The following is a 20,309-nucleotide window of genomic DNA, read 5'->3' on the forward strand; positions in this document are numbered from 1 at the left end:
TTTTAATACAATTTTTAATGGTAAGTATTTAATAATTTATGCAATTTTTAATATAACCTAATTTTAACAAACTATTAATTTTAATTTAATAAAAAAATTTATATTAATTCAACTTATCCAAGTATTTATTTGTTAGCAACAAACCGCCTCTCGAGAAATAAATCTTCGACTGTTGACTCTTTAAAAATGCATCTTTAATCATTAATTTTATTTATTAAAACATCTTATAAATATTTTAAGTTGATTTAATACACATTATAATTTATCCATAGTATTACATTGTTTAACTTCTAAAAGTTTGAAATAAAAAAGTTTAAAAAAAACTCTCGACTGTGGCTAAAAATTAGTCTAAAAAAAGTTAAAAAATATTTTAAAAAGTAAAATAAAGAATATATTTTTAAAAATGCACTTAAAAAATTACGATAAGAAAATGAAATTAAAGATAGTATGTAAAAAAATATAAAATTTAAACACAAAATAAAAAAGTTACCAAACAGTTAAAAATAAAGTAATTTTAACAAGTACAAATATTCTGAAAAATAAAATTAAAGCTAAAATAATACTGAAAAAATCTTTTTAAATAAAGATATAAATTATCAAAGAAATAAAAAAGTATAGAAATAGAAGCATCAAAAACTTTAAAATAATTAATATAAATAATTTAATTATTATACATTATTTCAAAGTATTTTATGTATTTTTGATTAATACCTTTTATTATTATTAATTATATTTTATTTACTATATTAAAAATAATTTTTATGTAATTATAATAATTTATTATATATTATAATATATAATAATTAATTTATTTATATTAATTATTTTAAACTTTTTAGAGCTTTTATTTCTATACTATTTTAATTTTCTTTGGTAATTTATATCTTTATTTAAAAACAATTTTTTAGTGTTATCTTATCTTTAATTTTATTTTTCAGAATATTTGTAGTTGTTAAAATTATTTTGTTTTTAACTTTTTTGTAGGAGTTACGCTAACCCCAAAATTTCGTTGACTTATATTTTTAAATGTATTTAATCAATTTTAACTTCTTTTTTTTAATTGAAAGGAAAAATCTCAGAATAATGTGGTCTTCGCTAAAATGTTGAAGATATTAAAAGAAAAAAGATTTTTTGAAAAAAATGAGAAAGGAACAAAAAATTTTTGTAAAAATTTGCTTTCTTTTCAACGTATTTATTAGAAAAAAAAGATAAAGTAATTAAAATAGTGATCAATGGAAAAGGGAAGAATTGTACTTTAAGAATTTACGATAAGTTTTTTTATTCTGTTCAAAAAATTTCGTAATGTGAATTTAGTAGAAAATGTATGTAGTCCAAACACAATAGTAAAAGAACATAGTAATATTTATTTAAAAAACATAATTATTAATACACAAAATCATAATTCTTAATACAAAAAATATTTATTAGAAAAAATTATATTTGTTATAGAAAAAATTTTTAATTTGTAATGCTGCAATTGCAACATATTTTCGCAAAGTAATCACGACACATTGGTATATAGATTTAGAAATCCTTCTCCAGAATAAAAGAATACGCATTACTACCAGTCTGTGGAGTAGAGTTTCTACTAAAAACGGGAAAAATTGTTAATTTGCTGTTACATCTTTCCTATTGGATATAAAGTCAAGATATTCGAGTGTTCTTTCTTTTAACTTCTTATTTTTCCACTTCCACTTTTTTTTCTTTTTCCCATTTCTATTGAATACTGTTACTTTTCTTTTTTTGGAATTTAGCTCTAATTCTTTATTCTTTAAAACATTTTCTAAACATGTCCATTGTATTTTTTAAACCTTTCTATTTTTCTAAAATAGTCATATCATCTGCGTTAATGACTAAATCCTCTTATTTTCTAATTTTAAAAGACCTTTTATTCCTCTTTCTCCCATGTATCCATCTATTATAGGTCCGTTATATACAGATTAAAATTAAAGTAGACAATTTATCACACATCCCTGAAAACTTTTGTCAAACCTTCCTCTATTCATATTATCATCCTCATCATGTTCTCGTAAATTATTTTTCTATCACTTGCATCTCTATTTCTATTTCTTTTAAAATACTTCGTAATTTTTTGTTATATTGTCAAAAGCTGTTTTTATATCTTTAGTGTGTTGGTAATCAGAGCTTCTGGGACAAAAAAAATTTAAGGAATACTCTTGATTGTATGAGTAAACTCTCGAATTTATTATATTTGCCAAATGTTACAGAATATGTTCGCGTTCTCTCTACTCACAATCGCGTATATCCGGCTCCTCTTTTTTTCTCTTTACGCTTGATGACTATATCTCTTCGCCTTGACTTTGAATATTATTTTCTGCCGATTTTTAAATTGAAGAAGAAACATTTACTTTTCTAAATGAACCAAAGAGTTTTATTCAGAATAAGTACAGAATAATGCTGTGATAAGCATCTGAATAAGATGCGCGCGATTTCTCTTTAACTATAGTTGTATATTTTTCTTGGCACTAGTTAGTTCTTGGCACCGCTGCCGCCGATCGATAATCATAATCGGACAGCTGACTCGCGGTCGAGAAGTATACCGAGCGGCCCGCGTAACAATATACACATATGTATATGCGTAACTTTTATTTCAAAATTTTTCTCAATATTCCATGAGAAAGAAACATCTGATGTTCTTTCGGCATTGGATCGATGTAATCGGCAGCGACTATCACATACACGCCATAGTGTTCAATTGCGAGTGTTTCAATTGCATGTAGAAATATTTTATATTATCTTATAACTGCACGATTAGATTAAATTATAGAAAATGCATTATAGCACTTAACTGTTTTTACAAAAAAAGAAAATGTAAAAGATAAAGATATTTATATTTCTTTTATACATAATAGTTAGGAATAACGGACTTTCGTTTCTTTTATCTCCCATTAACCACATTTAATGTTAGAAAAAAGATGACCAGTATCGTAGACAAATATTTTAGTCTTAACCGTACTTTTTTGCTGATAGTTGGTCTATGGCCTTATCAATATTCGAAATTTTCTCGCTTTTATTTATTTTGTTGCTACAGTATTATTGCAACTACCATTATATTTCAGGTATGTTGACTACATTTATATTACATAATGTAGAACATTATTTTAATATTTAAGGACTTTTGTTTTATATATTTTACTTAAAATAAAACTGTTTTATTAAATTTATGTCTCATGAATTAAAAATAATCAAATACTTGTTGCGAATCTCGTATTACACACAAAAAGACAATTTTGAGTATGCTCTTACATTAACAAATTTCTATTTTTTACTTTAAGGCCTCATACAATCTTTTCAATATATGTTTCTTTTGAACATTATTTGTAATGTTTTACTGAAATATTTTGTTATAATAACATTGTATACAACAATAAGAACTACATATTTGAAAACGTTACACGTTATAAAATATCATTGTTTTAATGATATCTTGCTTAATTTTTAAATAATATTAATATGTCTAGATTGATTTTTAAATAAAGCACTATTTCTAAATAAGTTCAATTTATTTTTGTATAATATTATTAAAAAATAGAATAATTTATTATTAACCAAAAATTTTAACACCAGAAATTGTTTTAAGAACTGAGTTTTGGTAAATAGAACATTAACATAATGTATGATCAGGTTTATGTTTAAAAGGGTACATAATAAAGACATATATAATGCTTCTAACATCCTTTTAACATAAAAAAAAATTTTTAATTACAGTTTGCAACCTTTGTGACCTCAAAATGTACTGCAGATTATGTTGCAAAGTTTTGTTCTTTGTCATTTGGTATTATTACTTTAGCCGTTATATACAATTCGTTTTATGTTAACAGCGACAAAGTAAGTTAATTAAATTTATTTTAATATTCACATAAAATAATTTTGCAACGTTTAGAGTTCTTTTCTTTTTATTAAAAATATATAGAAAATAAGAAAATTTTTTTTACAAATAGTTAAGGTATTCAATAGAACAACTTCAGCTTATTTATGATGACTTAAAGGATATTCAGGAAATTGCCATCTTTGAAAAATATGGAAACATTTCAAAACGTTATACGGCTGTGTTTATAAGTAAGGCAATACTTTTTATTTATTGTATTTATAACATATTAACAAGTATGAAATTTTAATAATTTTTTTTAATGTTTTGAATTGCAAAATGTTTTATTCTTTAAATTTAGATATATTAAAAAAATAAAAAAATTAAAAGCACAAAAAATTAAAAAATACTCAAAATTAAAATATTTTACACATTTTGTTTCTTAAATATATCTTTTAATACGTTTTAATAATTACGATGAATAAATTCGTACAAGTAAAGTTATTAAAAGATAAAAATATTTATATGTTGTTGGAGAAACGAACAATTTAAGATGTAGCAAGAGAATACGGAGTTTTATTAGAAACAAAATAATGTAAAATAGTGAGGATATTAGGATATAAAATATATAATTAAGATTAACATTTGAAATTCAATTCTGATTTGGAAAAAACGTCATTCGTCAAAAAAAAAATAAAAAAAATAACGGATAAAGAAGCAATCCAAGAGTGTATCAAATAGTCAGAAAAAAAAACGGAAAAAAATTTTTCTTTTGAGAGTAAAAATGAAAAGAAAATAGTCAAAAGCCGTTATTGTTGTAAAATTGTGAAAGTATGAATATTCAAGTATCTGAATAAAAACGGAAGATTGAAGTTATATGTAAATGTTGAGAATTAATTTAAAATTAATGTTAATAAATTAAAAAACAACTTACATATGCCTTTTGATGTATTGAAAAAAATTCAAAACTATTGAAATATTAGATTTTAGACTTAAAGTTAAAACCGATAAAAAGAGAAAAAATGTTTAAATTTAAAAACGTGCTAGATATGTATGAAGCAGAAATCAAAAGTAAAATGAGTATCTGGTACAAGAGAGACTCTATGTATGTACATAATTATTGTTTGAAAGATAATAAAATAAACAAGCATATGAGTCATCGAGACATTCTGTGTCGGTCTGTAAATTAATACTATTTTTTTTGTTTCTTTATATAAATCATTTCAGAGACCAATCTTTTGTTGTAATTGGGTTCGTAGTCAAGAATTGTAACATTTCCCCAATCAAAATTATGACACGTTTCTATTCTAGTTTAGTGATTACAGAGTGTCTAGAGAGCTCAAGTTTTAAATCATTGGCATGTTCTTTAATTCTGGTCGCCGGTTTTTTTTTTTAGTAGTTTGTTCTACATATGTGGCGTCGCAATTCAAGCAATCAATTTTATAAATTATTATATAATATGATTAGTAGAATTGTGATTCGTTTTATCTTTTTGAACTTTTATGAACATACTTAATTTATTAATAATTCTAAATCCTACTGTAAACAGATTTTTGTTCACCATTGATGAGGTTAATTCAGAGATATTTTTAATAAAAGGCAATATAAAATATTTCTTTTTTTGTGCAAATTTTTCTTATTATTATTATTATTATTATTAACCAGAGCTTTTTCTTGTAACGGTAACGATTTATTATTAATGATTTTCTTAATTTTTTTATTCGTTTCTTTAAAGATTAAGTCCAGAATATACCCATTCTTTCTGAGAGTTTGAATACAATATTCAAGACTTTCTTGGTGGTATATAGGGTGAGATAGTAATAAAGCTCTGTTAATCATGCTGTAAATAGTCCCAATTTTCTGACATAAGAGATGATGAGAGTAAAATGACAAGTATCTACCTGAGCATGTCCTTTTCTGAAACCAATCAATATAGATTGTGTTGTCCTGTACAATTAATAAAAGATCCAAGAAACTAATTTTTTTTTATTTTCTAATTCAATGGTGAACTGCAATTTTTCATGGAAACTATTATAAATATGTTCATAATGTCATTGATTTTGTTCGACGGAGCGCATAAAATAATATCATCGATATATCTGTAAAACGGTATCTCTAAGTTAATCTTTTTTAAAGCTTTTTTCTCAATATCCTGCAACACCAAATTACCAATAATGGGAGATAACGGTGGTCCCATGGGGGTACCAAAAATCTACTTGTAAATTTTGTTGTTAAATGTAAAATATGTAGACAAGACAAATTTTATTGCTGATATAAATTTATCACGAGAGATAGGCGTATTTTTTTTGTGTATGTCTATCTGCCTATTATGCTGAGTATTGCAAGATCCTGAGGAACGTCGGTGAACAAGAGACTGCGTCCAAAGAAAAAAGTAAATGCGAAGATGGAATAGTGGTACCTGTGAGTGCTTTATATAATTCAAAGCTATTATCAGTTACTTTGCTGTTTTTAGGTAAACTATCCTTAATAAATGATGTTGTGCAAAAAATTAGCCAACGAATACAAGGCCGTATTTATGGAGGAAACAATAACTCTTAGAGGAATGTTTTCCTTATGTATTTCGGGTAAACCATATGCTTTCGATAAAATAGTCACTTGAATGTAATCGGAAGTAAGTTTTATTGGAGATAGAATTATTATTGAGCCATTTTTTTTACACATTTGGTTGAGGTTTTTTTCCAAGCAGGAAATGGGATTTTTTGTTATTTGCATGTAAGTAGTTTGATCATTTAATATTACTGTCATTTTTTTATGTAATCATTTTTATCAAGGGCCACAGTGACATTGCCTTCGTCAACTCTTGTAAATATGACCTCTGGATGTTTTTTTACGAAATCAGAAGTATTATTGTATAAGTTGATAATGCAACTATCATTTAGATCTAACTTTGAAGTTTTTGTTAAAAACTTATGTAACTTTGAGATAGTTGCGCTTCTGATCTTATTGTTAGATATAGTGTTCAGATCCATATGTTTATTATAATTCTCAAGGTCTTTAATAAACTTGTGCGTAGAAGTTTTTTTATTCTACCAAGAAAACTGACATTTCACAAAGACTATTGTGAAAGTTTAGCTTTGTGAAGGTGTTGAAGTATTTCCAACAACTTTTTTATGTGCTCTGCCCAGTGAGAAACGATAATGAATTCGACATCAATTTGACGTCGAATCGACATCGAAATGATGATTTCGACGTCGAATCGATGTCGATTCGATGATTTCGACGTCGAATCGATGTCGATTTGATGTACTATTTCTCACTGGGTGAGAGATGGCGTTAAACACATATGCGAAATAGAGTCCCTAGAAATAAGAGTCTGGACAGTCTTGTCTAGATTTTTATTGGCTTGAAGCAAAATGGCGGAACCAATCAGATCCCTTCTTTGAGTACAAAGCGCGCGGTAAGATTTAAATTTGAGAAATAATTTTGAATCATAATGTATAGACATACTTTTGCAGTAGACAAATAAAAAAAACCAAATGTTTTATATTTGATATAATACAATTTTATATAATGTGTACAACTAGCTGCTGTTGTATACTATCGACGCCATTTTGCTTCAAAACCACACATTGTTCAGACTCTTATTTCTAGGGACTCTAATGCGAAAGAGATTGATGGCATATTGTTGTGCTCAGAGATGGCATTAAAATCCGTGCAACACCGTTTTTTCGGTGGGCTGAAAGCCTTAGGGCCAAAGCACAAAACATGGCGTAATGATTAAAACAGTCGTAGTGCGACAAGCTTGTGCGTTGTCTACGTCTACGACTACGACTGTCTTAATCATTACGCCACGTTTTGTGCTTCGGCCCTTACCGTCACTTTCGGCACTGATGACGTCACGTTGCGTACGAATAATATTTCCGTGCCGAAATTAGCCTACTGTATGCGATTGGTTACTTTTGATACGGAAAACTGTTAAAAAAGGGGCATTTTGCGACGCACATGTGATATAATTTTTTTTCCGTTCATTCTTCTGATCATTTGATACAACGGACTACTCTTGGACTGTTTCTCTATCCGTTATTTTTATTTTTTCAAAAACAATGTTTTTTTCCGAATCAGACTTTAATTTCGAATGGTAATCCTAATTATCTTTTACTTTGCTTTTTTGTTTACTTTTTAATCTTTGTTAATTTTATTTTTATATTTTTTAATATTCTAAACTTTCTACATTATGTTATTCAGAGTTTAGTACGTACTACTATTCAGTAACTGTTTTTTACTATCTTAAAATTGTTTTATAAGCGACTGAGGATGATTTTGTAAAGTCGAAACGTTTCACGATTTCAAAACTATTTTGTTATTTTGTTTCTAATAAAACTATTCTCTCGCTACATTTAATTTGCTTACTCTGACCTTTTTTGATATATTGTTTTTATAATTTATACGAGCGTTACATACTTATTTATTTTTATATTGTCATTACAATAAAATGTATGTAATCAAATCTCATATAGCACACTCTTACTGAAGGACATTGCAAGAACAGAATATCTAAAATCTATATGATATTGTTGAGATATTGTAACGTTCGTGCAATATCCTTTAGATGAAACGTACACACGCGGACAGGAATGCCTAGCCATATATGAAGTTAGCTATATTTCGATTTGTATATAGAATACGTTACATGCACTATAGAAATTCTGGAATACAATTAACTTCATATGGCCAGTATCCAGTTAAATTAGATTTTGAAAATGAACTAATTGTACAATAATTAAGTGGCACTTTCTCTTCAACAAAATGTTCGAAAGGTAATTAGAAATAAAATGTGTGCGTTTGAGACTCGCATAACTTGTTTTGGAAAGTTGTACAAAAAAGGCATAAAGGTGTGAAAAACAGATTTTTGCATGTGCAACAAAACATAAATATTTTACAAAAAAAGGTTTTAAAAAAATCTAAGTTTTGAAAAGACCTGCAAAATAAGCTGCAACAAGTTAAAATTCACACGTTTAGTTGCAAAAAAATTAAAACCGTTAAAACAGGCCTTTCTTTCACTTACTTATTATTCATAAAGATTTGAAGATATGGCTTTAAAATGTGGTACAATATGATAAAAAAGTGTGTAAAATTTTAGCCCAAAATCTTTATTGGTTTTTGCAAGAAACTATTTGTTTATTACAAAATCGTCTCCAAAAAAATCAATTTCTTCAGCTTTGGCAAGTTACACAGTAACCAACTTGGGTGCTTTTTATTTTTTAAGAGTTGCACTATCACTACAATTTAAAACTTTATAAGAATTTTATAACTTAAACTATCGAAAAATGTCTCTAAAAAGTAGGTTCTTTTCTTGCTAACAAATGGAGTAATTCTTTTAATTTTTATCATAGAGGCGCAAAAACTAATCAATAGTTTTTATTTTTATACAAATTTAAGAAAAAAGAAAATTTGCTTTATCTCAGTTTATAATCGAAATAACTTTTTCGTATTAAAATTTATTGTAGCTCTAATTGTTAACATTAAGACTTGAAACTTGCACCAAGTCTAGGAGAAGAGTTGAATTTACTGTCTTTAAATTTTCAAGTAAATATCTTTAAAAGTTTTGTTTATACAATGTTATAAAGTTGCAACGTACGAGCAAAACGGCGTATGGCGATGGAGTGGAGAAAGCGATGCGGCTCGCTGCCCGTGCGTTATATTGAATTTGCGCACATTTGACCTTATAATTACAATTTTTGAAAATTATAAAATTTAAACAACATTATTTTCTGTACTTGAACTAAATAATTTTATTGTCTTATTGAATAACTATTTTCCCGCTCATTGACAGTTATTCTTCTTTACAAAAAGATAATAAGAAATAAGACAATTTAAAATATACATACGTGAGCGAGAAAATCGTTATTTATTCAGACAATAAACCAAAAATTATTCTGTTCGAATACAGAAAATAATGTTGTAGAAGCGATATAAATAAGTATATTACAATATAAGTATCAGAATTAAGTAATAAAAAACTTAAAAATTGCCTTATTTTAAAGTTTAAATAGTAAAGACGTACCTAATGTTTCATCAAAATTTCTTCCATTTCCTAGTGAGCTTTCCTTCTAATTTCGCTTCTTCAATTACTACATTTTTTTTCTCACTTTCCTTTTTATCTATTATTATTCTCTTAATCTTATCCATTTCCTTATCACTCTTTTGTTTAAACTTATTTTTAAACTCCAGTAACTACAACTCCCTTAGAATGACTATCTTTGCTACTTCTATCCGATTATTTTCTATCTATTTTACTCTTTTTAATCTCTCTTTTTCCTACATTAAATTTTTTGCTACTTTTTTTACTCTATTATATATATATATATATATATATATATATATATATATCAATTAAACACTTTTTATGTTTATTATCTAGTTGAGATTTAATGTAATTACTATTTATTATTCTCAAGTAATTATTTATCCGTAATTGTTTATAATAATTAAATATTTATTGCTTATTAATTTAGAATTTTTCTTTTCTGTTTTGTACATGACAACCCGGGAAAAAATGTTTCGTATAAAAACATATATGTTTTTATATATTTTTATATGAAACATTTTTTCTAGAAAGTCTACTAGTTTAATCATTTATTTTTGATATGCTATCAGATATAAATTATAATGAAGGATTACATAGGCGTTATAATATATTAATATTGCGTTTATCTATAGGATTGCCTATTTTGGCACCCGAGCAGCTTGCGATGTATCTGTAACGCATCACATCTAATATGTGCATTTATTGTATACATATAACACGGTGTGTTACTTGTGTACTTATGCTGCTCTGGCGTCAGAAATCGTAGTCCTGTGTTTAATTATAGATAAATTAAGGGAATGCTGGACAGCCTCTTAAACTTGCTCGGGGTTGATAATGTAGAGTCATTCGTGCACATCATTAATAAGCTTTTATATGTATTCTTTTATAGACTTGGAAATCCAGAATTAAAATGCATATATTAATATCACTTTGTGAATTAAACTTTATATTGAAAACAAAAAAAAATTTTTTTCATATTGTTCTATTTATCGACTTTTCACGCGTATGTAACCTAAATTTTTGTAGCACAATTTTCAATCAAAATCTAATTTTCAAAACTTTGTTCCTGTCATCTACCAATCTATGAATACAAATTTTTTAAGTACAAACTGTAGATCTTTTATATTAAGCAAACATTGTTACGATGTGATCATAAATTAACAATTTTTTCAATTTTTAGTTCAAACTCCACTCCATAGACTGGTAGTAATATATACACTTTTTTTCTTGAGAAGGATTTTCAAATCTATAAAAGAAATAAAAAGATATTACGGTACAAAAAATACTGTCTTTCTGTCGGTAAAACAAACGTTTCCAACATTCCCTTAAATTTACATTATAAAAAGATTACTTTACATGAGTAATTATTTGTTTTAATGTTGTTTAGTAGCTGTCGTTTGCGATATACTTATTTTTGTTAGTATCCAATTCTGGCCAGAGTTTATTAATATTATTTTAACTACAAATGAGTCTCGATCACGTCGCCTGCAAATCTTTACTGAATACTTCATTGATCAAGAAAGATATTACTATATACAGCAATTCCAAATAAATGCAGCTTTTTGCATAGGACTCATTGCATTTGCAACAACAGGATCAATGCACTTTACATGTCATCAACATGCATGCGGAATGTTTAAAATTGCTAGGTGAGAAACTGTAAATATTCAAATATATGTGTGTAATAATCAAAATTATTAAAATAGTAAAATTAAGTAAATAAATTAGTTTTTTTTTCTAATCCTAATAGTAAAAAACATTGATGCAATATTAGAAAGTAATATAAAGACAATATATTCCCAATATTGGTCTAATATTGTAAAGTAGACGCTATGTCTTATTTAGTCAATTTGTCTAAGCAAAGTTCAGCATTGGTCCAATATTAAACCAATTGATTTTTCATATTGGACATTAATTGGATTCTTATTTAGTATTACTTTTTTTTTAATTCAACAAGATTACATTTTTCTTTTTAATCATATTTAATAATTAAATATTACGTATTACTTTAAGTCTTTATTAATTATACTGTTTACATATAAATTTATATAATATTAACATGTCGGTAAAAACGGTTGAGAAAGGCTAAACGTTAGCAGCTAAATCTTGGTGATTATAATTTTTTAATATATTAATTTAATAATTACAGGTCATATAAACTGCGCGCCGACGAATTTGTTAACATAAAACACAGTTAAATGTTTATTGGCATTTTAGAATCCCCCCCTCTTTACCCGAAAATAATTTGTTGCGAAAAATAATACCTCGAGGTTCAGATCTTCCACTATTCCATAAGGGCGATACATTAATACACAAGTAAAAATTATTGAATATTTTAATCAAATATTTTAAAATTTATAAATATATTTATAAAAAACACACATTTAAAAAATTATGTTTTAAACATACATTATAAACATATATGTTTAAAACATAACAACCCTGCATACATACAGTTACACACTGTTATAATTTCTGTCTGCATTTGCAAATGCAATATATAATGTTGCTTATAGAAACGGATCGGAATTGAGTCTTTTCTTTAAATTTGCAGATATAACGGATAAGATTATGTTAAAAACTGTTAAATTTAAACTCTTTTTGACTGTTTTTAACAGAAGTTTTTACTACAATTTTGATTTTACTAAATTTTTCATTTTATCGCTTTATTGATGTTTTTTTATATTTTATTTTTATTCACGTGTTATTGATCCCGTAAAGATATTTCTTTTTGTTAATAACTGTTTAATAAAAGTATGCCCTTTCTTAAAAACTAATATATTTTTTGTTACATGTGCGTCAAAAGTGGTCTTTTTTGTGTTACTTTTTTGTCGGTGAAGTCAATTTCAGTCTTTTAAAATTATTACATAATTCTTGTTCTCTAATAGACATCGGTTGTAGTGAAACATTGTAAGACGACTTTTTTCAGCATGTTTGATAATTTCAACATTGGTTCATAATCACGTTATTTGGCGACACGCATATAAATTATTTGGCGCGCGCGCGCGCGCGCGCGCGCGTGTGTGTGTGTGTGTGTGTGTGTGTGTAACTATAGCAAAGAAATGTCTTTGTTTACATTTTTTATGGGTGTACTCGTAAAATGAGTAGGTGTTAACACCGTTACCATACACATATTTATATATGCATAAACCATGAATGAACTATGAGATTGGTCGTTTTCGGAATTACAGCCAAAGGATTTTTAATTCTGTAAATACAATTAAAAGATTAATGAATTGGAAATAATCAAAATAATCGGTAAAACGGAACAGGTTCAGCAAAGGAAATGCTAAAGCTGTCCTGTTTTACCTGATTATTTGGATTATTTTCAATTCACTAATCTTTTAATTGTATTTACAGAATTAAAAATCTTTTTCCACAATTAAATTACAGACGGTAACATAATATGCACGTAAGAATTTTATATAAAAAACGAAAAAAAATTTTAATTTGTAAATTATAATAAAGTTTTTTAAAGTTATTACACACTATAGTTTTTACAAAAACTATAGTGTGTAATATAGATTGTTCTTTGAAATTCATGCCGGAAAGACCAATTTTCCGTCCTTGTTACGTAATGTACTATTTTTAATATTAATTTTGTTGCTATCAACTTCTGTTTTCGAGACAGCGACATTTTTAAATATTCATCGCTAAATTATTTGCAGTTATCGCATCAAGAAGGCAATAGAAATTTACATTCAAAGTATTAATCTCAAAAACAAAAATTTGGTTTATAATGGTCTTATTTATGGTGTACTTATTCATAGAAAGGCAATAATGTGAGTATATTTACATTCTATAATACAATATCTCTGTTATATATGTAATAACAATTCATTTTTTAAAGGTTTTCCGAATATTTAGTATCTAACTTTCAGATGTCATTTATGTTTTCAATAATATTTGGAATATTCGCTATAAGTCTTAATATTTTCCAAGTAAGTTTTATTTATAAATTTATATTTAATAAATATTTTACATCATGTTTTTATGTTGTTTTATATTTGTTTAATAATTTTTATGATATTTTGAATAATGATTTTGACAACTTAGATTAAAAATTTTAGTGACATTTATAGAAGAAAATTTTTTATTCTACTTTTGTAATGTTATTGATGACTATGTTTCGAATTATCTAAATTTTAAATTTATATTTAGATTTTTTAAATTATTTATTAATTCTATTTTAATTGTTATCTTTGATATTACGTTGCTTGAAAAAATAAGTTTCTAACTTATATCAGTTATTGTAAAACGTAATATCATACTTGATAGTCGATTTAAAAAAATGCCTACATAGAGATCAAGAATTCTAGCCTGCAGTAATCATACTAGTGCGAGTTTGCATCGCCCAAAACTTTTTCCTTTTGAATTTTAAAAAATTTCTATTTTATTTTGACTTTGTTTATGTTTATAGTTAAATAAATAATTACTTTTTGCTTTAATAAATATATTTATTACATTTATAAAGAAATTTTACTCCAGAAACCATAGGTTATAAATTTAATTTTCTTTTTTTATCATATATTCAACTTTAAACATGCAAAATTCTAAATCGCATTAGTGTGATGGTTAGTATGTATATTAAATTGAAGTGTAGTTACTGAGAGTTAAGTATTATTTTTTGTAATAAATCGTTTACAATTTTTTGTGGTAAGGGAACCTTATATAAGATGCTTTTGAACATCAATATTATTAAATTATTTGTCAATTTAATTTGTGAAATTATACAGTCTGACTTTATGTAATGACTGTGTTTTAAGACCGACAAAAATGCGGCGCGTTTATGAGTTGAAGAGAATAAAAATTACACAAAAATTATTTGGTATCAAGATTCGCTGTAGACCGATATAGATGATATTATCTTTCTCTTTTTTTTATAATTTAAGCTTACAATAAACTTAACTTTAACACGGTTTTTTGACACTTTTTTTTCTTGAATACATGAATCTGTTGCGTCTAATGTTACTTTTTTTTAAAGTAATCAAAAAGTTTAAAAAATTACCAAACATCTATCAATATTACTGTTTATTTAATAAACAATAATATTAATAGATGTTTTATGACTTTTTCAAGTTTTTTGTGTTAATAAACTTTATTAACACAATGTTTAATAAATATTTTATTTTTAATATACTTTAAAGTAACAAATTTTGACTACTGTCCGGTATTCAGCAATAAAGATTTAGCAATAGTTACATTATGTAACAAAGGCGTATAATCGGCCTTTTTTGCACAAGTACGTTTACCTGTAAGAATGCAAAAAACCGTTATACCCGGTGCTCACACCGTATATTTTGTTGCCTGTGCATGGATATAATCCCTTAAGTGTCTTGGGTTTTCATAAATTAACAATTTAGTCAAAGTTATTAGAATCGTGAAAACGACGAAGCGTCGATGAATGTCTGCAAAAATTATTATATGCTTGTCACGAGATGACATTTCTACATGTGTTATAATGATCAAAAGTGCTGAAAAAGTTGTTCTGAATTTTTTTTTTACGCCATCTATTAAAAAACATAAACTGTGCATAATGTTAAAGTATTGAAATCTGTGATTTTATAGAGAAGTGACACAAAAGGGACTACTTTTGACGCACGAAAAATTATTATTTATATTAAACTTATATAACTTATATAGAAAAGACTTACTTATATAAAAAAACCACATGCAAAAGTTTACATATTCAGCATTTAACGCGACATTTATCTTGGTTTGTTATAATAAGAACGCCTTTCGAATTCCTTCTTCTATTTATTTTTTTCTAAAGAAAAGAACTGAACAGACCAATTTGCTAGTTACAATTTAGAAGCAAATCTTATATAGTGTCGGATGTGTTTAAAATTAAGATAAATAAGGATTTATTTAGTTCTAAAAATATGTAGTTAAAAATTCTAAATATTGAAAATTTTAAAACTATATTTTGTACAATAGATTGTTAGATTTCTATCTATCTTAGTTATCTAATTTAAATTATGATTTAAAAACTGATTTTAACATTCATACTTGTACATTAGGTTTTTCAGATCTTATCATCTAAACTTAACGCTGAGGAACTTCTAATACATTTTATAATATTATTAACTTTTTTTACATACATGTTCTTTTCAAATTTTATCGGACAAGAAATTACAGATCATTATAATCTTATATTTGCCACTGCGTAAGGAATATTGTAGTTTACTATAATTGTTTTATAGACTTTAGTAAATGTAAAAATTAATATTATATACAAGGTGTTTGGTAAAGATTTATGCAATCTTTATAAGCAGGTAGAGCGCATTAAACAGAAAAGTTCTTTACCGTTTTTCTATTTTTGCAATAGTTAACGAGTTATTGATTACACAGGTACACAAAAAGTGGTGTTTCTTTTAGAAATTAGGAAAAAATAAGCCAATTCAGCAATTCTAACCTTGGATTTGAATTCAGCGAGTCAAAATACATAAGGATTAATTAGTTTGGTCCGCCGAACCAACCACTGTGTGCCTGTGTAATCAACAACTTATTAACTATTGCAAAAATGGAAAAACAGTAAAGGACTTTTCTGTTTAGTTTAATGCGCTCTACCTATTTATAAAGATTGCATAAATCTTTACCAAACACCCTGTCTATATATATAAACACTGAGCAACAAAATTAACGCAACAACAACTTTACTAAAATCACTCAACTTCAAATAATTGTAACTTCGCAAAACTTACCGTATTGGAAAGGTTTTTTTTTCATTTTAAAGCTTGAAGTCTATACTTTAAAAAGCATTTGTTAGATTTTGATCCTCTCCGTTTCTCTTTTCGGCATCTTTTCAAAAGTAAGAATGTATTTTGTCTTCAAAAATTTTCATACTTTGACGCGCTCCACGGGGTGCAGTAAATTTTTTTTGTAAATTTTATAAAAATTATCGTAAAATGAACTTTTCCCTACAAATTGAAAAAAAATTTAAAGTTTGTACGATTTTTTTGGCGGAATTATTAAGATTTTAAGAAAAAATGGTCATTTTAATTTTCATTGCTTATTACTCGTGAATAGATCAACGTACAGCGCTCCGCAAAAAAACAATGGAAAAATGAAAACTTTTAAATATTAATTGATAACTTGGGAAAAGCGTTTAGGTAAATTTGGCACAAAATTCCGCAGGAAATTATTGAGAGGTGCATAAACATATGAGAACGTTTACAAGCAGTAATTAATCAAAGAACCTTAGTGTTTATTACTGGGGTGTAACTGTACTATAAAACTTTGCTTTAGGGATGTGATTGGATCTTTCTTCACGACAGTACATTGAACTAAATAAAAACCGTAAAATATGCGATTTTTTACGTAATTTTTGAACGCGATTTGTTGTTAGAAAAAATAAATCTATGAAAAAATTAATAACAGCATTTGAAAGTGCAAACTTTTAGCTTTCCAATGCTTTTTTGCTGAGCGCTGTATGTACATTGATCTGTTCACGAGTAACAAGCGATAAAAGTCAAAATGACCATTTTTTCTTAAAATCTTAATAATTCCGCCAAAAAAATCGTACAAACTTCAAATTTTTTTTCAGTTTGTAGGGAAAAGTTCATTTTACGATAATTTTTATAAAATTTACAAAAATATTTACTGCATCCCGTGGAGCGCGTCAAAGTATGAAAATTTTTGAAGACAAAACACGTTCTTACTTTTGAAGAGATGCCGAAAAGGGAAACGGAGAGGATCAAAATCTGACAAATGCTCTTTGAAGTAGAAACTTTAAGCTTTAAAATGAAAAAAAAAAACTTTCCAATACGATAAGTTTTCGCGAAGTTACGATTATTTAAAGTTGAGTAAAATTTTGATAAAAATTTTTGTTGCGTTAATTTTGTTGCTCAGTTTATATATATGGACCAAGAACTCGGATCGAATCAAATTACTGTTTGATTTCAATTACGGTTTAATAAAAGTATTTGAAAATCAGTTCCGGTTTCAGTTTTGGTTACTTCGCAAATACAAGAACCTAAAATCACTTAAATTCCGATTTTTTCCGGTTACAGTTTCGGTTCTTGATTCTAATTTAATTCCGTTATTTAATAAGTATTTATGTAATAGTAATTAATTATTAGTATTTAATAATATTTAAGTGTTTAATAATAATCATTATAATTTATAAAGAATTAAGTATGGAGAAAGGAATCAATTTGAATTAGGCTTAATTGAACAAAATTTGATCCAATAAGTAATTTTTTTTTTACGGCTCGTAATTGTAATTTGACGAATATAGTCTTATTCCTAAATCTATTTCAAACTGCGGATGATTTATTTGTACGTATAAGCTACATAACTTGTATTTTGAAGCAAATATTTTTATAAACAAATAAATTAAAAAAATTTTTTTGCCTTTTTGGACTTGATCTAATCGTCTTCGGGTTTATTTGTGTATGTACTTTAAACGTGTAAAAGGATTTTTAATTCTGTAAATTCAATTCAAAACTAAATGGTTGAACAGAATGTCGGTAAAACAAACGACTCTAGGAGTCCTTTAAAATATAAAAATAATAAAAATTTACTTATTAATAGTACGATATTTTCTTTCTTTTTATTATGATTAATTGTAACAGTTTAATTATTAATTTTGGTCACATAGGATGTCGAATATAATCATTAATAATTTGATTGTCTGACAATTATTATTGCTTTAATTATTCAAGGATGAATTTACTACAGTAATAGATGTTTATTGGCAAAAAATAATTATGTTTGGCAAGAAATTTTGGCATTAGAAATATAAAAATATTATGTAAAAATAAATTGCAAGAACCGAAAGAGTATACCAAAAAAAACCGTAAAACAAAAATAATTTAATGGTGTTGTAAATTTAGCAGAACACGATTACGGTTTTGGTCCGGCTAAAAAACCGGTTACAAACTGGTTATCAATTCCTGTTTCGATTCGATCTGGGTCCCTGATAAGAAATTAAAATTATTTATAAATATTTCTTTTTTTTTCAAATTATTTGATACTATGTTATTACATGTAGATACGAAGTCCGGTGGTACACAACTCCTCTATGTGTCCAAAAATTGATACAGTTTTTGTTATTAAGAGGTAACAAATCTTTTGGCTTGAAAGTTGGTAAAATGTTCGAGGGGTCCTTACAATGTTTTGCTACGGTATAAAACATTTTACTTATGTCATAATATAATATATTTTAAGATATTTTAAGATAAGAAAATAAATCCGTTGCTTTGTGTTATAGTTAACAAATGCGTCTTTGTCTTATTTTATTGCCATGAATTCTATTAAAAATTGATGGAAGTTACGATCAATTAATATAAATTATTAAAATGTAAAGTGGGTAAAGAATAATATATTTTGTGTTTAATTAAATAGAATGTAATAAACATATAATAAATATATAATTATGTAAATTAATATACAAATGTATATCAACAGTAATATATCAACAGTAGTGTCTTGCATCAAGTGAACGCACAGCGCGAAACCACACTGTGTATTATACGCGACTACACGATTTGCGAGCACCCGAGATTATTAGAGATCAATAACAATTAAATTAATCGAGATCTAACTCAATCGAAAGTGTGGGTTTGATTTGTATATACTAGTCAACAAAATTAGCGCATACAAAAATTTGTGTCGAAATTTTGCATAATTTTAAGTTAATATAATATCGCGAAAAATCATCACATTTTCATAAAAAAAAAAGAACATTTTAAAGCTTGAACTCTCTACTTTCGGATGAATTTTGGCTATTTTAATTATCTTTTTTTTCACGAAACGGCACAACGATAAAGTTTGACCCGTCAAAATACAAATTTTTATGTAACTTTGCTGCATTATATCTGCTGTGGAAAAAATGGCAAAGATTTTTTGTTATTTGCATCTTATAGCGGTATCTTTTCCCTTTATTTTGAGTGGTTGTTCATCGCGACTTTTTTGAATCCAGTTATTGAAATTAAAAAAAAAAAGGTTATTTTGATTTTCAGCGCATATTACTCGTGAATAGATTAACATACAGCGCTCCGCAAAAAAAAACAATAGAAAACTAAAAGTTTGCACTTTCTAATGTTAATTGTAAGTTGAGAAAAGCCTTTAGGCAAATTTGCCACGAAATTCCACAGAACATTATTGAAAGTTGCATAAACATATGAGAACGTTTACAAGCAGTAATTAATCAAAGAACGTTAGTGTTTATTATTGGGGAGTAATCGTATTGTAAAACTTTGCTTTAGCGATGTGATGGATCTTTCTTCGCAGCAATGTATTGAATTAAATAAAAACCGTAAAATGCGCGATTTTTTATGTAATCTTTGAACGCGATTTGTTGTCAGAAAAAGTAAATCTATGAAAAAAACAATAATAATATTCGAAAGTATAAACTTTCAGCTTTCTATTGCTTTTTTGTTGAATGCTGTACGTTGATTTTTTTACGAGTTGTAAGCGATCAAAGTC

General features: G+C 26.5%; 1 protein-coding gene across 1 annotated transcript; it reads left to right on the forward strand.

Annotated features, from left to right (window-relative positions):
* The first annotated feature begins 965 nt into the window (after nucleotides 1-965).
* Nucleotides 966-19,146, forward strand: LOC114254067. The gene is made up of 9 exons (XM_036287520.1): nucleotides 966-3,080; nucleotides 3,730-3,849; nucleotides 3,963-4,080; nucleotides 11,266-11,527; nucleotides 13,547-13,660; nucleotides 13,729-13,819; nucleotides 15,899-16,044; nucleotides 18,874-19,006; nucleotides 19,093-19,146. The coding sequence occupies exons 1-9, from the start codon at nucleotides 2,937-2,939 to the stop codon at nucleotides 19,144-19,146; spliced, it is 1,182 nt and encodes a 393-aa protein (XP_036143413.1). The 5' UTR covers nucleotides 966-2,936.
* The last annotated feature ends 1,163 nt before the right edge of the window (nucleotides 19,147-20,309 follow it).

The sequence above is a fragment of the Monomorium pharaonis genome, chromosome 5, assembly GCF_013373865.1.
Source record: "Monomorium pharaonis isolate MP-MQ-018 chromosome 5, ASM1337386v2, whole genome shotgun sequence".
Taxonomy (NCBI): Eukaryota; Metazoa; Arthropoda; class Insecta; order Hymenoptera; family Formicidae; genus Monomorium; species Monomorium pharaonis.